Source organism: Aplidium turbinatum, chromosome 10, assembly GCF_918807975.1.
Source record: "Aplidium turbinatum chromosome 10, kaAplTurb1.1, whole genome shotgun sequence".
NCBI lineage: Eukaryota > Metazoa > Chordata > Ascidiacea > Aplousobranchia > Polyclinidae > Aplidium > Aplidium turbinatum.
In genome coordinates this window covers 12185575-12209346 of record NC_137481.1, presented here as the reverse complement: position 1 = coordinate 12209346, position 23772 = coordinate 12185575, and the positions used below count along the sequence as shown (strand labels likewise).

Genomic DNA, 23772 nt, shown 5'->3' with positions numbered 1-23772 from the left:
AGTAGGCCTATTTCAGGGCCCTGATTCCAAAAATGCACTTAGTTTCTTCGAATTTTCGAAACTACCAGGAATTGAATTTCGAACCAAGATTACATTCTTCCGTAACAAGGATAAAATTTTAAGCAGCTACTTTATTGATACGGTATAAATGGCCTTCGTACCTTGATGGGTGTTGCTCAGTAGGCCTATAGTAAGTCTACCATAATAAAGAATTGCGTTTGTTCATCGATGGCTTTGTTTTGCTTATTCGTCTAGTTTGTTAAGCAAAACAATGTATGTATTTTATTTGTACTTAGTAGCTTAGTAGGTCTGATATTGTTGAAGTCAACAAATATACAGTATTAAGGTGATTGATTTCAAATGGCGTTTATACAACTCAGAAATGTGCCTAGGATTACTTTCAGTTTTGTCTATGTAATAAACGACACGATGTTAAATCTATAGAGGCTCAAAATTGCAAAAAAAATGTTTTTGCTGTAGGCAATCTTAAAAACTAGAGCCAATTCGAAAAAAAGTGCATTTTCGGAATCAGGGGCCTCGAAATACCCTAAAATGACTCTCACATGCCGTGCCTTTAAAAAAAAATTTTTGTTTGCCTGTGTTATCTTTGATAGCTCAATGATGAAATCTAATCTTCAAACTTTTCTGTTGAGCCCACTGTTGATGGGAAGCACGTGTGGGTTTGGTTGCGTGTGGTAATCTATAAATCAATCTAATTGTTCTCCAAGGTTAGAACAATGATATCATTACATACTATGCAGTGCATGCACGTCGGCCTACTGTGTAATGCTGCAGATTATTTCTCCCAGGTTGGTATTATAACTGTGTGTGTATATTGCCTTTTTATTTGTGTGTACATCGCCATATTTTGTACAGCGCTATAGAGCAATTTAACAATTTTGTAATTTATTTGGCCAAATCGGACCCAAAAATGGAAATTTTTTGCTGGTTGGCATAAAAGGCAATCATGAAAACACAATGTATAAGCGATTTGAAGTATTAGGAATGCAGCAATGTCATGGGGGGTCTGGGGGGCGAAGCCCCTCAGAAGTTTGATTAACTTTGACTGCTACGCCTTTGGGCCCACCTACTTTTAAAATGGTTCCTCCAACCCTGTTTGATACTACATATTTTCGACAGTTAATCCACGATCATTCTATTGCGAAATTAAATAATTGGCTAGAAGAGACTGGCGGCCAAACTTGGCCGATTGAGGAGGTAGCACCGGCGGTCATTCAAGCACTAGGCTACTTAGCGGCCGTGGCCATAGGCTGCTTTAAGGCTTAACAGTAGGTTACATCATTATAACATAGCATGATGCCCTTCTTTGTATACCGGACATTTGTAGGCAATCATTACTCAATAGCCTACATAGTGAGCTGATAGATTAGCATTATCGCTATATCTTATCTTAAAACTTGAAAAAAATTGGCCTTTTAGTAAACAAAAGTGCCCTTTTTTTGTAATCTTGCCTCCCCAGTCAAAAATCGTTCCGGCGCCCCTGGTCAAGCATGCAGTCTTTTTCCAAAACTTGTACTTAAGTCGAGGTTCGTTCGATAAGTCTACATAATGCCAATGGGGAAAGTTTTAAACTTTTTATTCGCCTTGTGCAGTACTTGTCATAACGTGTCCACTGTCCTTTTTTAAATACGTCTTTGCAGCCCGCAGAAGCACACATACGAAGACACCGACATGGCAAAAAACTGATAATCCAGTTAGATTTATTATGGAAGAAGTCAAATGGAAAATACTGATTGATCTCTCTTTACAGTGACAAACAACATCGAAAACACGCGCAATCAATAGCTGGTCACAACTCAGTGTCACATCCCTGACAGCAAATCGGTCGTTTTGTTACATTGATTCAACGTTTGCAGACGTTGATATAAAGTAAAAAACGACTAATTTGCTGTCTGGGATGTAAGATATGTCAGCAATTTTTGTAACAAAACAGTAAAAAAGTCAGTTTAAATAATACTGTAACAAGATCGTATTCTGTATGTCGCACTGAAGTTGCGCGGGCTGTCATGAGAGCCCTGGTACGAGGCTTTAAAAGGCAGCCGTTACCACACCGTGTAAGAGCATGTGGCCGTGTGTTTGACAGGACATTTAATGGCGTGCCTAAAAGTAGACACGAAGATTGGCTTTCTTGCCTTCCCGATCCCGTCAACTTAATTTAAATCTGCTATCACCGAGAGTGAGCCTGGATACGACACAAACTGGGGTTTGCCATTCACGAGAATTCACTAAGAAATTGGGTGTTTCGGGAATCAGAGATCTGCTGATAGGTTATAGTTATAATCAGCGAAAACAAAACAAACAGTTCAAACGAAGACACGTGCAAACAAAAGCAGAGAAACAGACACTGAGCAATACATGTTCGAGCCAAACAGCAAGATAATCTTCAAGTGGCAAATTGAAGATTATCACGGCAAGCGTACGTAGTTTTCAACTGCACAAACGAAAGGTTTCGTTTTGATTTCCGAATAAAATGTGCTACAACAACCAGTTTGCAAAAGCTAGTACTTCTTTGCATCTTTTGCTAGCTAGCATATACCGACTACAGGTGCACGTTATAGTTTTTAACTTAACATAATATTTTAGCACTTCATGATAAGACGCAAAGTGCCACCCACATAAAACTTAAAAAAAACTGAAATATTGCATCAGATCAAGTAATATCGAATAACCACAGAATAAAACAAAAATTTAAAATTTTTTCGCCGTTAAAACAAAAATTTAAAATTTTTTCTAGTTGGTAAAATTAACCCAGAAATGGAGGCATTAAGTCTTTGACTTAAAAGCTGTTACACGGCGGGGGTTTATATCGAGAAGGTAACCAAATTCAGGCGAATACTATACAAGCGCGTCAAAAGTCGAAATACAAGAGAGATATGGACTGTTGGCAGTTTACTACGGATATGGAAACACAATTTTTTTTTTAATTACTTACCCAGCAAATTAGTTATTTTTTAAATTGATTTAAAGCTTGCTGACGTAAAGTTAGTGTAAAAAATAATTAGCTGGGTTGAGAAGTTACCTACTTACCCAATATCTTAGCAACAACTCACACGAAACCGCAAACTTAAACACATCTGCAGGACATCAAATGTATTCTTCTGAGCATGGGATTTTGTTTTGAAGTTGTATGGCAAAATATAAAAAGCATGACACAATGACAGTATTTTATATCCGCTGTTTGGTATCACGGTTTTACCTTTGAATCACACTTTCATGTCGCAAAAAGCTCAAAATAACCGATAAATACCTGCTCTAGACAGTTCTCAGCAAAACAATTTCAGTTTCCACTATACACAGGCCGACATACAGCCAACACCAAAATGTCGCATTTCGGTAAAAATCTAAAAATTTCGCTTAAAAGAATTACTGTTTACTGTACGGAGCACCTATACCCAGCACTCTTGAATTAATACTATGGTATATAACCTAATAGAACACGTTCCATACTGCTGGTTCAATAAACACACACAGATGACAAAAGATACACACTGATTGATACTTTTGACAGCAAAAGCAGCATTAAACTAACTTCATGTATCCAAGTTTTGGCTATAAGTTGAAAGAAGAGCGGCATCGACTGGTTCCATGCAGCTTGGGCAAGTGAATGATCTCATCAGCCAGTCATCGATGCAATCGACATGATAGTAATGCATGCACGGAAGATAGCGGATTGGTTCGCCACGCTCAAAATCAAGCATACAAATGCAGCACCTGAATAATATCATCACAAAAATGGAGTGAAACGTATCTTCTTGCTCTAGTTATGTGAACGTGGTTGATTGGAAGCGAAACTACGGCAACATGTCAACGAGTATGGCAATGCGAAGACGAAACTTGAACATTGGAAGGAAATAACCAATAGCTATAGAAATAGCTTACGCACGGTTTTTCAGTGCAATAAATCAAGCGTGGTTGTCAATTATATTCTTGTCGAAAATAATGCACGAAATCTTGCACTTACATGCGATATTTGGCGTAAAAGCGCTTGTTGTTTTAAAACAGTGATTGGTTTGCACAAATGTAAACTATAAGGTTCTTCGATTCCTCTTTGCAACGCTTTCTAATTTTTTCGTAACAAGATTATCTACACCTGACGTGGTAGCCATGCTATTACGTGTTGCTAGTCCTTCTTACCAAGACAGAACAAAACCATTTCTACCACGATGTACGGTTTCCAAGTGATGGTCAACTGATCTAGGTGAGAAAACCATCAACTGCTCTTCTACGGAATAGGCTACCAAGCGTTTTTGAAATAGCAAAGGTAATCTTATGGCAATGAATCAAAATTCATTAAAATTTACTATCACTTACTCTCGAACTTTCTTGTCAGAAATATGACTTTCGTCCCATGTATTTCGTGGCAAGTGTTGAATGAGGCCAACTCTTTGTGCCATTCGGACCTGTTCTTCTTCAGTTAATTCATCTGCTGTGCATGACTGCCCTGGACTTAAATGATACATGGTTTGATTTTGCTCCGACTGTTCGCTCTGAAAGGTCATGGAAAAAGTTTAAAGAATTAGCAAAACTAAAAAAGCATTATAGAAAGTTAACTCATGTTAGTAAATGTTTTGAAAACTGAACTGTTTTTTATCTTTAGTTGACAGGGTTGGAAAAAATCATGATTTTTTTTAAAAAATCGGATTTTTTTTATTTAAATCGGATTTTTTTGATTTAAATCAGATTTTTTTTATATAAAAAAGTGTCGAGTCTACTTGGGAGAAGAGATCATTTTAGTAAGATAGCAGAATTATTTTTAACCCCTTGATTGATTGAAAGGCTTTGCTTTGCAAGTGTTTAATCATTTTTATTATCACATTGTAGGCTAGCCTGTCTAGTGTCTATTGCACGGTACTACGACAGTTTATCGAACGACAGTTTATCGAACGACAATTAATCGAACGACAGTTTATCGAAACGACAGTTAATCGAACAACAGTTTATCGAACGACAATTTACCAAACGACAGTTAATCGAAAACCTAACCCCCAACCAGTAACCCTAACCATTATCTCCTAGCCCCTAACCCCTGAGTATTCCATTGCATACGTGCTTCGTCGTTCGATAAACTGTCGTTTCGATAAACAGTCGATTCGATGAACTGTCGTTTCGATGAATTGTCGTTCGATGAACTGTCTTTCGATAAACTGTCGTTCGATAAATTGTCGCGTCACGCTATTGCACATTAGGGTGGGCCAAAAAAACCGACTTTGGAATTTCGTTCCAATAAATTGGAAAAAGTTGCCATTTTCTATATGATTAGCGATGGTAAAAAAATTTTTTTGATTAAAAAACTTTTAAGGGTCCCGCAAACGCCCCAAGGTGTTCCAGTTTTGTCAAATTTTGCAAAAAAACAACATAAAACGCCAATAAGACCTTCTAAATTACCACCAATCTTCCTCATATTTAATATGCATATGAAGCAACTGGATGCGCAGCATATTAAAAAAATTTGATGAATATGGCTCAAGTACCTTGTGAGATATTCATGTGGAGAAGATGTTTGAATATTGAAAATTTTAACCACATGGTGGCGCTGTAGTTTTATATTTACTTTAGTAACTGGCGACACACTGAAGCTAGCGACACATTCAAGGTATCCATGGAAAGGCAATTAGCAAGGCTAAAGCGATCATGTATTAAACTTGGCCAAACTAATATTTGATGACGTCACTATGACGTCATACTATTTAAAATTGCCTTTCTGCAATTAATCAAATAAAATGTATTCAAAAAAGAAACTATGGCTAATTGACGAATCACCTTTGCTAAATCTCAACGCTGGTGTCCATAGACTTGGATTTATTGGAAAGTATCCTCCATGTGGGAAGGAAGTGTTGCTTCACTTCCATGGTTATCACACAATTAAGCAAGAAGAATCTAAAGGTACTTCCCCGAAATGAAAAGCAATAATTCTAGTTGTCGAAGATATTAAACAATAGTGAAGAAAACAGGAATCGGTCTTAAAACCACAGATGCTATAACTTACATGGTCAAGAAGTTGACAGACCGGTATGAAAATTTGAAAAAATGCAAACACAGAGAAGCAAAAGAAAGAGAAACAGAAAATTTTTTTAGATGATCTGCAAGATACGCTATGGGTTGTTAAGAAAAACGTAGAAGACGATTTGAGAACGTCTACCAACCGTAAGAAAATGGAGAACTGGAATTATCTTAAAGCAATTCGGGGTAAAAATCGAAAAGCCACTTTGGGTTCTTTAGATATTTAAGAGCAAATAAAAACGAAAAGAAAGAAAACGAAACAAGATCAAGGTATAAAACGTAAACTTAAAGATGCTTTAGATACACCACTTCCGCAAGATTTGTTGCAATCCAGTACTTCTTCAGAAGAAAGTGGAGAAGATCTGGATCAAATCTATGTGGGGGATTTGTCGGCAAAAACAAGCAAGACAACGGAAACCAAGAAAAAGAAAGTTCTTACACCCCAAGTTTGCAGCCTGGCAGCCAAATATTCTTTGTCGAACAGGCAAGTGTTTGAAATGGTAGGTGCCGCGACTGCAGAAAATAGTCTTAACAACAAAATTCTCTCTGTAAATACTGTAGGCCTACGCCGAAAGCGGATAAAATTTTCTACTGAAGCAGAAAGAAATCTCTTAGCTAATGAACTTGCTGCAACTACTGATTTTTTCACACTTCACTGGGACGGGAAAATATTCAAAGCTCTCACTCACTGTGCTGACAAGGAGGAGCGAGTGGCCGAGCCACCAACCACTTCTGAGGGAGACGAGATATTACTCGGAATAATACCTGTGAAAAATGGATCTGCAGCTGAAGAGCAATCCAAAATTCTTAATCTGCTAATAGAAAAGGGCATAGAACTAAACAAAATAATCACATGCGTAAGGTATTTGACACTACCGCAGTTAATACTGGTGTAAAATTTGGCATTGTGAAACGCTTGGAAACTTCCTTATCCCATGCACTGTTGGAATTAGCTGCCGGGATCATGTTTACGAATTGCTTTGTGATGCAGCAAGTGAATCCGTCCTCGGAAAATTGTCTACAACTGGAGATAAGAAGAAGACCACAGCACCTTATGAACCACTTTTAAGAATCTGTGTTCTGCTTGGAATGATATTAATACAGATACACAAAATCTCGAACTCTTGGATAAGAAGAAACTTTCACGCACTTTATTCCGCCACATTGAAGAAGCTAAACAATTTTTGAAAAGTTGGTTGGAAAATGATACAGTGTTAAGGCATGATTATTTAGAAATGGCCCAACTTTGCTGCGTGTATCTTGGTGGTATTCTTCCACAAAAATATATGCCATTTAAGCTGCGGGCACCGTCTGCCTACCATCATGCAAGATGGATGTCTAAAGTTCTGTACGTTATGAAGTTAGCAATGCTTAAACTATATTTTGGCCATGACATAGACTCCGGAGTTTGACAACATTCTACAGCGTTTACTATGCCAAAGCGTGGCTAACATGCATGTTTGCTTCCAAAGCTCCCTCAAATGACTTGGGTTTCATCAAAGCACTAGAGGAAATCTGCAGTGCTAAAGGAATATTGCCCTATGAGTTTTTAAAGATTGTCCAACCTGCTCTAGATAAGATTTGAGATCACACTTGGTACTTGAGTGAACGGCTGGTAGGTCTTGCTCTTTTCGATACATCAGTGGATAACTCAACCAAAGAAGCAATGCGCTCAGCTTTGTTGAAATACAAAGGAAAACCTCTTCAAAAAAGTCAGGAGATGCCACAATGCTCTTCATTTTCGAATAAGCAATTGAAAGATTTTTTTGGGGCCGACAGATATAGACTTTTTGATCTTCTACATTTCAATGAAGAGTTGGTAAAACTGTCAGCGTTTAAATGGCCTGAATCACCAGACTATCAATATACCATATCTGTTGTCAAGAATCTGTCAGTGGTAAATGATTGTGCCGAAAGAGCACTTGGCATGGCAACATCTCTTCATGGTCATACAAAGCCAAAAAATGAAAAGCAGCTACAAGCAACATATAAAGTGATTGATGCAGTTATAGAAAATTCCAACGATCTGCAGCTACTGCATCTGAACCAGTAACCAAAAAAACTTTGGCTGATTTCTTGAATTACAGTATAGTGTTGTGCATTAGTATCACTTACTGTCTGTATAAGTGTATAATTACACACCACGTAGTTCCGATTACCTGCATCCAAAAGAAAATGTTACTTTAAACTGGGAAGAAAATATCACTAATTAAAAGTTGTACTTTAAGAATTCGATATACTGTAAAAGGCAAATGAATCGTTCATATGAACTCAATTTCCAATATATTACGTCATAATGACGTCATCAAACATTATCATGACCAAGTTCAATACACAATCGTTTAGCCATGCTAATTACCTTTCCATTGATACCTTGTATATGTCGGTGGCGTCAGTGTGTCACCAGTTATTAAAGAAAATATAAAATTATAGCGCCACCATGTGGCTGAATATTTTAAAACTTTAAACATGAATATCTCACTAAGTATTTGAGCCATGTTAATCAATTTTTTTTTACATGTTGTGTATCAAGTTGCTCCATATATTTGTCAAGTATAAGAACGATTGGCGATAATTTAGATGGTATGTATAATTAGCGTTTTAAGTCGTTTTTTGCGAAATTTAACAAAATTGGAGCACTTTGGGGCGTTTGCGGGACCCTAAAAACTTTTTTATTCAAAAAGATTTTTTTTCCATCGTTAACCATATAGAAAATGGCAACTTTTACCAATTTATTGAAGCGATTGAAAGATAAATTTGAAAAACGCTCAATTTTGGCCCACCCTATTGCACATTTTTTTAAGTAGGTGTGATATGTTGCTTTATACTAAATCATAATGTGCATATCGAGATTGAGGTACGTCTCAGACTGTCATCTCACTACACTAAAATCTTTTCTTACGTTTGAGCACACATTACTTTGCTTTTTTGCTCAACTGATGCATAGCCTACAACCAGACTTTTTGCAAAGAAAGTTTAACTGTGTAATATAATTATGTTACCGACGTACCATACCAAAACAATAAAAGTTCAGATGACACAAAATTGCAGTTTATTTTGCATTGAGAAGTTTGTACATAAATACAAGCTCGCCAGCTTTTGCAGTGCCCAATCGATTTCGAACTTCTGATTGAAGCAGACCAAAAGTGGAAAAAACTTGCTCAAAAACTATGTTTAGTGAACAACACTGTTTGTGAACTGCCATGTAAACTAAGTTGCCTTTCAAAACATGCATAGCCTATAAAATAACCCTAAGTATTTAAATATAACTTTTGTATTACAGAGAAGCAGTGAAACGTTTGTTGATGTGTTTATTTTTATTTTAGCAAATAAAAAATCATTCGATTTTTTTTATTGATTTTTTTGATTTTTATTGTTTGATTTAAATCATGATTTAAATCAATGATTTAATTAATTTGATTTAAATCAGCCAACCCTGTTAGTTGTATATTTTAAAACACATCTTCTTTTGTATGAGCAGCTGTTATATTTAGACTACGTTGCATCGGGGTCAGATGTCTGGGCATATCCCGAGCAACTACTTGATAGTGTAGTCGCCCTAATTTGACAGACCAACTGCGTTTGGTGAAGTAAGGATGAAACACATGAAGAAAGAACTGAAGAATTTTTGAGACATTTACTAACATGAATTTAGTTTCTAATACAGCCCCTCTAATGTCTTCGTCTAGAGCAGTGGTTCTCAACCTTTTTTTTTTCGTAGCCCGTTTTTGTTGCACAAAGATTCTTATGGCCCACTAACTATGGCCAACTAATTGTTTATGCAAGAAAAAAACTGCAAAATGGATTTTAAAACAAAAAACAGCAGAAAATGTTCCAAAACAGATTACCGTATACCGTGCATCAATGAGATGCGTGCTCCTGAACGTTATTGACCAAGTTGTAGTTACAGTGGTTCTCAACATTAATGCCGTATTCTTTCTTTGGAAGACACAACTATTGCCAATTTCTCACCACAATAATTCACAAAAAAATACTATAAACAGATCTGCACAAATTTCAGTAAACTACTGCTCTCAGTTAGGCTATGACTTGATGGTAATCACAAAGTGGTCTGTTACATCATAAAGTGTTGTAAAAACTCGACGTTGATCTAAAACTATGTGCTCAGTCATAAATGAATTAACCATTTCAATACATTATTTAGATAAATTTACACTTGATTTACGCTTCTTCCCAATTCCTTTCAACACGATTATTTCTCCCTTTTCAAAAATTTCTCCTTACCGAGCCAAGTGGCTCCCTATAAGAACCACACTGTTGTAGTTGCTTAAAATCAACGTTCTTCTATGTCACTCTATTATGCAATAGACGGCATTGATTTTTCAATAATTAGAATGGAAATTCCCATTCTGCAGCAAATTACAGCAGCACCACTTATTGTTGCTACAATCAAAACAACTACCCGTAAACAAAACACACAAGTGTAAAATTAACTATAATAACACAAGTGAAACTAAATTTTTCACTAACTCTGGCAAATTTTTAAATAAGTCTGTGGCCCACCTCAAAATCTTTCCATGGCCCACCGGTTGAGAACCGCTGGTCTAGAGCTTTCGTATCCTCTTCTTTACATAACCCTAGCTTCAAGGCACACTCTAACACATCGCACAACATTGGGGACACACACATTGGCAAGAATAAGTTTTACAGGTAATTTATTAAAGTTCACATTGACAATGACAAATATGACAACTGGAGTCAATAGTCATACCTGGTTTGTAGGCAGGTAAGAAGGTACTACTATTCTAATCTCCTCTCTATCTTCATTGTCTTCACCATGAAGCAAGGATATATCATCAGATTCAGAAGAGTCATTTGAAAAGCAGTTTCCCATCTTTTAAGGAATAAAGATAAGGAATGTGGCAAATACCACAAATCTAATAAGCACAATGGTTCTTACAAAACAAGCCTTTTGCAAAATTATATAACTTGCCAATAGGCTGGCTTATTACAAATCTTAATCATTAAAAATCAGAATCCATGTAGCCTGCATATAAATAGAATAACACAATAAAAACATTTTTATCAACAGAATTCAACAGCAACCCATAACATGCGGTGAAAATGATGGTTGTAAAATGACATAGGCTACTCTGTAATGGCTTAATAACTGAATTAAGGGGACACCTCTAATGAAATCCCAATATTTGCTGATGGCTGAGAAGCTTGCCTCAGACAAGCTAACTATTGTGGGAACCCCCGGCCCACATACCATATATTTCTGAAAAGGGCATGAAAAGACGCATCTGAATATGCAAGTCTCATGGAAATAAAAGTTTAATTTGATGCAATGAGCTTCCTTCAAAGACAGACAATATTTCAATAATTATTTTTTCACATGCTAATACAAAATAATGTTTCTTACTACCAGCAACATATAGCAACAAGAAATGTTATGAAGTCCTTGATCTACCTTATGTGCAAATACCTATGAGAGCTTTTTTCTCTAAATGTCACTTTCCTGAAAAAAAAAAATTAGTTACTTGTGTGCGAAAATATTTATACACATTTTTTTAATAAAATGATAAAGAAATAAAATTTCAAAAAAAGCTCTCAAAGTTTGATGCAATACCATTGTACCAACAAGCATGTATTCCAATTTTTAGCCAATTTGGACAAGAAATAAACAAATGAGTTAACATTTACTGCAAAAAATGTCATTTTGAGTAAAACGCATTTAAAGTTATGGTTTGCAAATGGTTATGGTCGCGTGGTAGCTCCACTAGTTCTAAAATTTAACAGGGAAAGAATTGGAATTGTGGAGAAACCTCCATATATTCAGAATCCTGATGAAATTCTCTATTTTTTCATATAATTTTCTTCAAAAATTTATTTTCATTAGAGGTTCATAGGTGTAGCGGTGTCCCTTAAGTAAACCTAGATGAAATGAGAGTGAACCGTGTTTTTGTCTAAGCTGGTGTAGTCTTCCCCGGTGCAAAATAATTGTTTTTATAATGATGGTGACAACATTAAATAATAATAATGATCATGTTTTCTTTTGAGTCTTGTTTCTTTTGAATCATGTTTTCTTTTGAGTCTTATTTGAAGTACAGTACATTGGAATTTTAATTTTTTTTAAATGATATTTTTGAGAATCGATATGCCAAAATGTGATCACTGAATCTCAAATCACTGCAAAACTTCTAGTTTCACATCAAAAATTGACAATTATCTTTTTCTATATCCAGTGTTGTAAGATGCTTTTTTGATTACCAGTATATAATAGGTGCCAAAATATTATGCAGTTCTGGTAAAAAATCTTTACACTGACTGACTTTTTTAACCTTTTTAATTGATAAATTGCTTCTTTTAAGACACCAATATCTGGCTATGGCAAAACCACAGAATCTCCCTTCTCTAATAAAGTCAAGGCATGATATTTTCTTCCATTTGCGCCTTCTTTCGACCCATTTTAGTTTTTGAATAAATTTTGCAAGACCTCGAAACTTTGAGAAAATGAAAAATATTGTGCGATTTCACCGACCTTACTATTCACGAAGCTGTAAGCAACACTAGGCACGCAGAGGAATGGCTTTGCGGTGAAGTGTAGCCAGACAGTAGCTTATGACGTAACTATAAGTGTTTTTGTGATGCAATGCTTTTGGCAAGAACAGTAAACTAAAAACTTGTGCAGATTGTAGGCTACCGGTACATGAAAGGTTTTTTTGCCGGCACTGTGTATATAGACTATTACATCAAATATGATATAGTTAATACTTTTGAAAACCACTACAGCCTGTCTCGCCCTAAAAGGAGATTTATCAGAAGGTCCTTATTCAAATAGAATCTATATTGGAATATAGCTTACTAATTATTTGTATGGCAGAAATGGCACAAAGGTTCAAAATCACAAAAAAATTACACAAAGACTACACTTATCAACTACCGTAAACGGTACTCAAATGATCAACTTTCAGTCACATCAAAAGCTTGCATTTAACATAGCCTGTGTAAATAGGTCACCGTGATTTTTACCACTTGGCCTCACACTGAATGTGGCAGTTTAGCTTATCTTATATTGTTGAAATATTTATTATATATCTTCTTAGATCATTAACACAGGCAGATTCAATTACTATTACTCTCTCAGCTTCTCACATGGTGAAAATGCATCTTTTTTGGTGAGACTGTTTAATACACAAATGTGATCTCAAGAAAATATTCTACTTTGTGGTGAAATAATTTGTTGCAGACTCTAGTGTTCTTCTTCACCTTCACTAGATTTGAACTTCATACATTACAGTGGAAGTACCGTATGATATGAATATGAATAAGCTTTTTACAACTACTGTGGTTGATATTTCGGTGCTGGTTTAGGATCGGCCGTTTTGGTTAGTGACGTCACAAAAATATGTGACGTCATGCAAAAAAACGCAACTACTTTTAGGAAGGCTGCAGAGAGAGAGAGAGAAACCTTTTATTTTGTCTGTTGCGAGAAAAGTATACGGTACAAAATATAGACAATGCAAATAAAATAGCACCATAACTAGAATCTACAACAGACAGGAAGCAGCGAAAGACTATATTAGTCATCGAGTCAGCTGCTTCCCGTGTTTTTAATGTGACAAATGTCAAACATCGGCATTACGTTGAAACCAAGATATGCGTTAAAATAGGATAAGCTTAAGTTCCGTAAAAAATGAAAACAAAAAGTTGTTTACTGCTGCGACAGTCAAGTGAATTGCTGTGATTTTATTCAAATATAAAAAAATATCATGCCCTACAAAAGTAGTAAGTTATGAGAAAAAAAACAAACAAAAAACTATGCATAAACAACAACTTCTAACTGCTAGCATAAAAGACGAAGAATAGAAGAAACGAAAACGCGGAATAGAAGTAAAAGCGGAATGCCTATTGATTTTTAAATATTTGTAGGCATTATTATTGATCTAGCGCTAACTTAAACTGTTACTATTTTGTACCAATTCTCAGCAATTCATTTTTACAATAAAAATACTTGCTTTATTAACGTAACAACTTTCACGTTTATATATTTCACGTTTATATGTTATCTACAAAACGAGCAATCGTGGTTCAGTATAGGCCGCCCACAGTTTAGAATACTGCCTCCACCAAATATGCTGTAGCTTTCTCATTTCTGCTCGGATTCTAACAATTTTACTATCGTTGGATGGCATTATGCTTCATCTACCCGAATGGATTAATTGCCAGTCTAAAGTATGCATTGCATTTATGTAGCGGGTAACTTAAACTTTACTATTTTGTACCAATTCTCAGCAATTCAATTTTTACAATAAAACACAAATTAAAAGAGTATGTCTTGGTTTATTCATATGTTAACTTTCACATTTATATCTAATCCACAAAACGAGCACTCGTTGTTCAAACGTAACCGCTCGACCAAGCTTTTTTCCAATGCATTTTTCAAGGTGATTCGATCGTGATCCAGTATAAGCCGCCCACAGTTTGATGTGATCGGTGAATAGTGCCTCCACCAAATATGCTGTAGCTTTCTCATTTCTGCTCGGATTCTAACAATTTTACTATCGTTAGATGGCATTATGCTTCATCTATACGAATCAGTTAACCCTAATTCACAAATAAACACTGGAGCCATTAACTGATGGTTGAAACTTTACTATTTTGTACCAATTCTCAGCAATTCATTTTTTACAATAAAAATACCAAACCAACACAAATTAAAAGAGTATGTCTTGGTTTATTCATATGTTAACTTTCACATTTATATCTAATCCACAAAACGAGCAATCGTTGTTCAAACGTAACCGCTCGACGAAGCTTTTTACCAAAACAATGCAAACACAAAGCGATCAGTTTCGAGTGTTCATTACAAGCCGCCCACAGTTTGATGCGATCGGTGAATACTGCCTCCACCAAATATGCTGTAGCTTTCTCATTTCTGCTCGGATTTTACCAATTTTACTATCGTTGGATGGCATTATGCTTCATCTACCCGAATGGATTAATTGCCAATCTAAAGTAGGCACTATATTTATGTAGCGCTAACTTAAACTTTACTATTTTGTAACAATTCTCAGCAATTCAATTTTTACAATAAAAATACCAAATTAACACAAATTAAAAGAGTATGTCTTGTTTTATTAACCTAACAACTTTCACGTTTATATGTTATCCACAAAATGAGAAATCGTTGTTCAAACGTAACCGCTCGACGAAGCTTTTTTCCAATGCATTTTTCAAGGCGATTCGATCGTGGTTCAGTGTAGGCCGCACACAGTTTGCTGTGATCGATGAATACTGCCTCCACCAAATATGCTGTAGCTTTCTCATTTCTGCTCGGATTTTAACAATTTTACTATCGTTGGATGGCATTATGCTTCATCTACTCGAATGGATTAATTGCCAATCTAAAGTAGGCACTATATTTATGTAGCGCTAACTTAAACTTTACTATTTTGTACCAATTCTCAGCAATTCATTTTTTACAATAAAAATACCAAACCAACACAAATTAAAAGAGTATGTCTTGGTTTATTTAAATGTTAACTTTCACATTTATATCTAATCCACAAAACGAGCAATCGTTGTTCAAACGTAACCGCTCGACGAAGCTTTTTACCAAAACAATGCAAACACAAAGCGATCAGTTTCGAGTGTTCATTACAAGCCGCCCACAGTTTGATGCGATCGGTGAATACTGCCTCCACCAAATATGCTGTAGCTTTCTCATTTCTGCTCGGTTTTTAACAATTTTACTATCGTTGGATGGCATTATGCTTCATCTACCCGAATGGATTAATTGCTAATCTAAAGTAGGCACTATATTTATGTAGCGCTAACGTAAACTTTACTATTTTGTACCAATTCTCAGCAATTCAATTTTTACAATAAAAATACCAAACCAACATAAATTAAAAGAGTATGTCTTGTTTTTTTAACCTAACAACTTTCACGTTTATATGTTATCCACAAAACGAACAATCGTTGTTCAAACGTAACCGCTCGACGAAGCTTTTTTCCAATGCATTTTTCAAGGCGATTCGATCGTGGTTCAGTATAAGCCGCCCACAGTTTCACGTGATCGATGAATACTGCCTCCACCAAATATGCTGTAGCTTTCTCATTTCTGCTCGGATTCTAACAATTTTACTATCGTTGGATGGCATTATGATTCATCTACTTGAATGGATTAATTGCCAATCTAAAGTAGGCATTGCATTTATGTAGCGCTAACTTAAACTTTACTATTTTGTACCAATTCTCAGCAATTCATTTATTACAATAAAAATACCAAACCAACACAAATTAAAAGAGTATGTCTTGGTTTATTCAAATGTTAACTTTCACATTTATATCTAATCCACAAAACGAGAAATCGTTGTTCAAACGTAACCGCTCGACGAAGCTTTTTACCAAAACAATGCAAACACAAAGCGATCAGTTTCCAGTGTTCATTACAAGCCGCCCACAGTTTGCTGTGATCAGTGAATACTGCCTCCACCAAATGTGCTGTAGCTTTCTCATTTCTGCTCGGATTTGAGAAATTTTACCATCGTTGGAAAGCACGATACTGCGTCTATCCGAATTCATTAGTTGCAAGTTTAAAGTATGCATTATATTGATCTAGCGCTAACCTAAACTTTACTATTTTGTACCAATTCTCAGCAATTCATTTTTTACAATAAAAGTACCAAACCAACACAAATTAAAAGAGTATGTCTTGGTTTATTCATATGTTAACTTTCACATTTATATCTAATTCACAAAACGAGCAATCGTTGTTCAAACGTAACCGCTCGACAAAGCTTTTTTCCAATGCATTTTTCAAGGCGATTCGATCGTGGTCCAGTATAAGCCGCCCACAGTTTGATGTGATCGGTGAATAGTGCCTCCACCAAATATGCTGTAGCTTTCTCATTTCTGCTCGGATTCTAACAATTTTACTATCGTTGGATGGCATTATGCTTCATCTATACGAATGGATTAATTGCCAAATTTACGAATCAGTTAACCCTAATTCACAAATAAACGCTGGAGCCATTAACTGATGGTTTAAACTTTACTATTTTGTACCAATTCTCAGCAATTCAATTTTTACAATATAAACATCTAGCCTAATCGACAATATAATTATGTGATTTAACAAGTCACGGATTTGCTGATTGGGTGACTAGACTAAGTTGTCAGATGTCCCGCTCTCTTGTGACATCACAAACCGGCCTACTTTTTTTGATTGTATGAATCTTTGAGACTGCACATAAAGGTTTCTGTTACATTTTACTATACATGCTTCGGACATTCAAAAATAATGGCTTCCAGAAATTTGCATGAACTAAATTACAGTGATATGCACTCAATGGGAGTGTTTTCTTTCAGGGAGTACAGATTGCTTGCTACAAGATGCATTTGCCCTAAATGTGGAAGCAACATGTTTGATGGAGTGAAAAGTAGTGTCGCGGATGGAAAAGTGTGGCGTTGCAGACAAAAGGTAAGAGTTAAATCAGTTTCCAAAGAGTCTGATAAATGTATTTTACAATGTACAATGCCCAGTCGGGGGCCGCAGATAGTGTTCTCGCGTGTTGCATGCGGCCCGCGGGCTGCACTTTAAACACTACCGGTTTATGGTTACTTTGATTCTGCTTAATGACCTTTGTTATGTTGTATTGTTGCTCATGCCAACGCAGACGTTTCACTGAATTCTACTTCTCTCCATAGGTGCTCACTGCCCATGAAGAGAAATAGGGGGAAGGCGGGGCAAGTTGTGCAACGGGGCAAGTTGTGCAAGTCCCTGTTTGAAAGGAAATAAAGAGCGTAATGAATCTGTAACGCCGTTATTATATTTTACCTATAATGCCTTTGAAGCCTTGAATCGCAGTTATCAGATTTTTGGGCAGGTCAGGCTTGATCAACGATATAAGGTGTTTAGGTCTTAGGATCTGAATTCGGATGCAAACAAAATTTTGATTTTTGGGATGCACAGTAGAACTAGTCAAACGTTAGCAGTAGGGGTCAGTAGACATGATGTAGTTGTATTTTCGCAGGTAAAATTTCTTCGTGCATTTGTTAGTTTACTTGAAATTTTTTGTTCTTTAAAAAAAAGTGTGAATGGGGCAAGTTGTGCAATTGATGACGGGGCAAGTTGTGCAAATGTTCGTGTAAACCGCCTTTGTTAATTTACAAATGTTGTAGCCTATTAACCATTTTAACATAGTTTCAAAGTCTGGAGATAGTGAATGAATGTAAAAATAGCTGATTTGTTAAATTGTCTGTACTTTTGCTGGCCGTAATATGTTGCTCAACTTTCCCCTAGACCCTACTGTTGCTCAACTTACCCCATACCCCATGGTGCTACACAGCTTGCCCCATGGTGCTGCACAACTTGCCCCGGAAAAATAATCCGGGGCAAGTTGTGCAATCGTTACTTAAACTTGAATACAGTGCAAAATAATAAATAAAACCAACCAGTTTCTGTCTTAAAACTTGGTTTATTAGCATGCTTTTGAAATGCAATACTTGAGTCTTCGAAAAAGTTAGTGAAATAAAAAAGATTAGATTTGAAAAAAAACCTGCTCAACTTGCCCCGCCTTCCCCTACCGGAGACAAAGTTATATTTAACCTTAAAAGTTTAATTATATCTTTGAAATTTTTTTTCAATTTTTAACCATTTTTATTTATTACATTTCTGTGTAGACTTGCAGAACCACGAGTTCTATTCGCAAGGGTTCGTTTTTTGAAAAATCTAATTTGAACCTCACAACTGGCATTGAATTAATTTTTCTTTGGGCCGAAGACGAGTTACTACAAAGAGGAATTCGTCGCTATGCGAGAGTTAGCAAAGCAACAGTGGTGCAGTGGATGGCTTTTCTACGTGAGGTTTGTTAATTTAATGCAGCTATAGGTTATATGTTGTACCAGTGGCGTAGCCAGGAATTTTTAAAAGGGGGTTTAAGCCCGACGGCGTCTTCGCCAAAGGTGACACTCAGTGGCGGGGGATCTGGGGGCCTCCCCCAGAAATTTGTTAAAAATTACTTTGAATTTGGTGCATTCTGAGAGCATTTTCAACAAAAATGTGGGTATAAATATTCCTGTAAAATGGTGCTGTACGGTGGCATAGCAAAAGGATAACATCATGTTTTCTTGGGCATTTTTCGGTAATAATGCTAAGTCTCTATGTTTTCTTGTTGCTAATTCCTGGCTGAGATATTTGAATGCTTGGTATTGGCAAAACTCGCTCTTTCAATGCAGTTTCGTTTAAAAAAAGGCAAACTTTGTTTTAGGGACATAGAAACTGAAAGCATTATTCTCAATGTCGTGACGTCACACGCGTGCCAAAGGGGGAGTTGTAATCCTCCAATTTAAAGTAGAGAATAATAAATCGTTTTAGAGATTTTAGATTGACTGTTTAATTATTTTGGATTTGATTCACTGATTTTTGATTAAACTGTTAGTGAATTTGCTCAATGTACACTTGCAAAACTAAGATTGGCCTTGTTATTGCTATTTTTTTTTTGAAATGTGTGAAGGTACGCCGAATGACAATAAGACCTCTGCCGGTACGCTGTATAAAAAAGTTTGAGTAGCACTGATCTACGCCACTGCCCAATCGTTACGTTGCTAAGATTTCAAGGGGATTCTAGCCTAGCTCTCGATTACGCCTTTGAGGTAGTTTCAATAGTGATATATTTTGGTAACGTTGCAGGTCTGTTCTGAAGATCTGTTGCGAAATATCCATCAGATCGGTGGACCGGGGCACGTCGTGGCCATTGACGAATCTCTCGTCGCACGACGGAAACCTGGGAACGCACAAGGGCGTCCAGTGCCCCAACAGTGGATGTTCGGTGGAATTGATACCACAACAAAGTAGGTGACAATACTAACATGTCACGTACTTTCTTGATATGTTTGATTTATCTAAGTCCAAAATATCACTAACATTCTGGTATGGGGTAAGAATTATATTCTAACTAAACAATTTCGAAATAAAAAGCAAAGCAATTGAGCTTTTACGGTCAACGACCTGTTATTTTGGCGCCTTCAACCTCTGAAACATGCTTAGCCCAACAAGATTTTACATTGCCTGTTTCGATCGGAAAGAAGAAGGTTACTCAGCCTTGTTAAACGTTAAGTTATGATAACAGTTTTCAGTCAACATCTTTGTGGTGAAAATTCTGCATGGTAATAATTGCTTAGTGGTTAAGTCCAGCGAACACAGTTGATGCAACAATTGGCCAATATCTTGTAATCGATAGGCTACTTGTTATTTGTAGACAATAAACTATGATACGTCAATAAACACCATGTTTAAAGTGGTTGTAATTCCAATTTTTGTTAGGGAATGTTTCATCAAACTGGTGCCATGCCGAGACCGAGCCACTCTCGAGGCGGAAATTGTACGCTACATTGCTCCTGGCACTGAAATCCATTCCGACGAATGGGGCGCATACTCCAATTTATCTAGTGAGTGTTTGTTTCTCTTTCACTTTCATTGCAAAGATGCAATAAAGTCAATAGGCCTGTGTTAGTCTAGTGTCCCCGTTAAATAAATAACAAGGGGCTGCGTCTAATCATCTGCAGTTCTCGACACGTAGACTAACCACAAGTTTCTTAGTGTATTTGATAGAAAGAATTTCAAGAAGTTTTAATGACCGTAGCCTAGTGATACGGGATTGTGGGTAATAATCGTCTAAACGAATTTATGTCAAAACAATCATTTAGCATGCTACTTGCCAGATGAATGGAACGTTTTGTAGCAAATCTTTTAATTTAAAAAAGGATTATAGATCATTTTGAATACATCATTTTTAATAGATCATTCATAAAACAAAACATTATAGCCTAATTATACAGCACTTCATATTGCATTTTTTAGATCTTGGATATGTACACCAAACAGTTAATCACAGTTATCGATACGTGTCTGCCACAGGAGCTCATACCAATCACGTAGAAAACATGTGGCTCAACAGCAAAAGGAAGCTAAAAAGAATGGGGGGTACCAGCAGAGATATGATTCCTGGCTATTTGGATGAATTTATGTGGAGGCACCAATTCGCACGGGAACAGTACTTTTCAGAAGCTGTTCGAGCCATTGCCGAATCATATCCGCTGCTGTAGTATCCCCAACGCCCATTCAAAAGCTCTTTTTAGGGCTACCAAAACAGCCCTTTTTAGGGCTACTCAACAATACAAAGAGTAGTCCATGTTGTGCAAATTTTACACTTAAAAACGACAAAGCTTTCACAGCCATAACAGAGAAATTGTTTCGTTTGTTTGGGTAGGTATGCTATAGGCTACTCTCTAAACAATTCTGAGGAGAGAGAGTTTAAACTTGAATTGTGTTGCGTGTACTTTGAAGTGAAGAAGTTACCAAAACGGCTAGCGTCTTGCTCTTGCTCTAGCTGTGAGAAACATCAGTTTGTCCCATTATGACATTTATACTGTAACACTTTTGTCTTGAACGCGTGCGACAACATAGCCCACTGTACAGACAATGACACATCACAGATGCAATACAACAAAAGCCGAGACATATAATCAGTACATTGACAAGGAGGTATATTTTTTGGACTCGGGCCCGAGATGATTTGAGGGTCCCGCAACCCTTCCGAGAGGTCCTGGAAATTTAAGAAACTAAGTCGTATATTTATACAAAGCGCGTTTTTGTTAGAAGTGCCTTGATTAGGGGCCCGCGAATCTCATGGGCACCGAGCAGGTGCTCCGAGAGGGGGAGGGAAGTCGGGCAACTTTCTCCCCTAGCAAAGCACTGTAAAGGAAAAAGAAGTAGTTTTTCGTTTATTTAAGTTTGAGGGGGTCCCATTTTGCCACAAAAACAATAGTGTACCAACTTAAAAAATTAACAAATTTTTGGATGAAATAGGCAGTTCCAAACATTTTTCGATCATGGATAGATGCTACTTCAGATGTTTCTCATCAATAACAAATCATTCCGTAAAATGGGTTGGCATTGGCCATCAAGGGTGACTTTATACCAAACAAAAAAAAGGTTCCTGGGGAACTTGAGCAACTTAAAATATTTCTGCAATATTTTGGTCATTTGCATAGGTTTGTAAATATCCTCTTTTGTGTGTTTTCAGAATTTTTTAAGAAAAATGTGAATTCAGTTGTTCACTCTGGAGGATCCAATATGGCCGCCAAATAACACCAAAAAATAACTTTGCAAACTTTTACCTGGCACGCCAGTGTTTGACCATACTGGGTATGCCAAGCATTGACAGAAAGTAGGTCTTAGCTCTAGGTTCAGTATTAATTATGTAATTTGGCTGCTGAGCATTTGCTTCTTTCACCTAGGTGGCTATAGTCACCCCTTGACATGTAGAAAATATGGTGTGACTTTGGCCACTTTTGTATGATGTTAATCCACTTTTTGTCGTTTATTACAGGATTTTAGTTGTGTTAGTGATCCATTTTCATCAATTTTGGCTTGATGGAGTGCAGATTAATATTTCAAAAATTGACATGCCTATAGGAAATACAAACGGAAACCAGGTGCCAGGCCATATATTAGTGGTACATTTTCGTTCGATTAACTTGATATTTGATACGTTATCACGAGTGCTGATTGTTGAAAGTATTTTAAAAACTCTGAAAGGGGCCAGTGACACCCCTTTTTGGGGTTGGCAATGAGCATGTCTTGAAAAAAGATTACTGCTTATAGTTTTTTTAAAACACTGGAGTGAAAACCACTTATAGTTTGTTTTTTTTCTAACTCTACGCATGGACCAAATGACTTCAAACTTGGTAACATGTAAGGGCTCTTGATAGCCCTCAATATGGGATAATTAAAGTTTTCTCCCAGAACCATTGTAAAATTAAAGTAAGCGGTGTCTCATAACTGGACCAAAGTCACCCCATTCTACTTCTCGTATTAAGAGAGGCGATGTTAAACTGCTTCAAGACGTAAAATTTGATGCTGTTAAGACTACTGATTTCTGCATCATTAACGGGTTTCTATTGTTTAATCTTGAAAAGTGGTGCTGCTGCGTTTGGCTAAATGTGTAGCCTACTATTTTTGCTTGACCAACTGAATCTTGACTTCAAAAACTGCGTAGGCCAAGCACATTGATCCAACATGTCTGCAATAATTAAAAATGTTCAAGCAAGATTCAATTAAAAGGAATTAGTAAACACTTTTTGCCTATTGTCTGCATATGGATATCATTGCTTAAGTCTGTTTGGAGTTCATGGTGTTGTCCAAATGTCATATCACTTTTGGAGTAATTGATGTTATAATAGTAAAGTTTAAATTAGCGTTAGATAAATGTATTGTATACCTTGGACCAGTGGCGTATTTAGAAATTTTGTTAGGGGGAGGCCAAGACATTGTGTCAGTCAGCCGCGCAGCGGCTGAATCGGCGGCTGGAGTCCAATGGGGGTCTGGGGGTAGTACACACGGGGTAGTCAACGGTAGTACACAGAAAGCTCAAACTTGATGAAAATGGCAGTTAATTGGTTTAAATTTATTCTACTTGGGTTGAAATTAGACTTGTTTGAGCCTTTAAATAGGGGTGGGGTATATCAAAATGTCATATGATGCGTCAGAACGGGGGGAGGGGGTTAGCTGAAACTGTCAGATAAGGGGAGAGAGGGTCCAAAATCAAGAGCGAATCCGCAGAAGTAAGTTACTGTTCCGATCAATGAACCAACAACAGATATGAAACACTTCAGAACATAAACAATAAGTTAGTCCTCCCGACCTCGAATACCTTTTGAACATTCTCTGCGATTCGCAATGACAATTTACAGTTTAATGCGATGGCTGTGCTTGGC

General features: G+C 36.6%; 2 protein-coding genes across 3 annotated transcripts; one reads left to right on the top strand and one right to left on the bottom strand.

The window, feature by feature from the left end:
• Positions 1-1695: 1695 nt before the first annotated feature.
• LOC145778629 (RING finger protein 11-like) lies at positions 1696-11023 on the bottom strand. 2 transcript variants are annotated; one of them, XM_082590159.1, is made up of 3 exons: positions 10754-11023; positions 4333-4508; positions 1696-3732 (listed from the first exon to the last, which is right to left on the bottom strand). In XM_082590159.1, the coding sequence occupies exons 1-3, from the start codon at positions 10874-10876 to the stop codon at positions 3552-3554; spliced, it is 480 nt and encodes a 159-aa protein (XP_082446285.1). In that variant the 5' UTR covers positions 10877-11023; the 3' UTR covers positions 1696-3551. The 2 variants fall into 2 exon arrangements, with proteins under 2 accessions (XP_082446285.1, XP_082446286.1); XM_082590160.1 differs by lacking the exon at positions 10754-11023 and adding an exon at positions 9870-9978.
• A 6270-nt stretch (positions 11024-17293) lies between these two features.
• LOC145778964 (uncharacterized) lies at positions 17294-21099 on the top strand. Its single transcript, XM_082590550.1, has 5 exons — positions 17294-17473; positions 18676-18858; positions 19685-19845; positions 20318-20442; positions 20912-21099. The coding sequence occupies exons 1-5, from the start codon at positions 17294-17296 to the stop codon at positions 21097-21099; spliced, it is 837 nt and encodes a 278-aa protein (XP_082446676.1).
• Positions 21100-23772: the final 2673 nt, after the last annotated feature.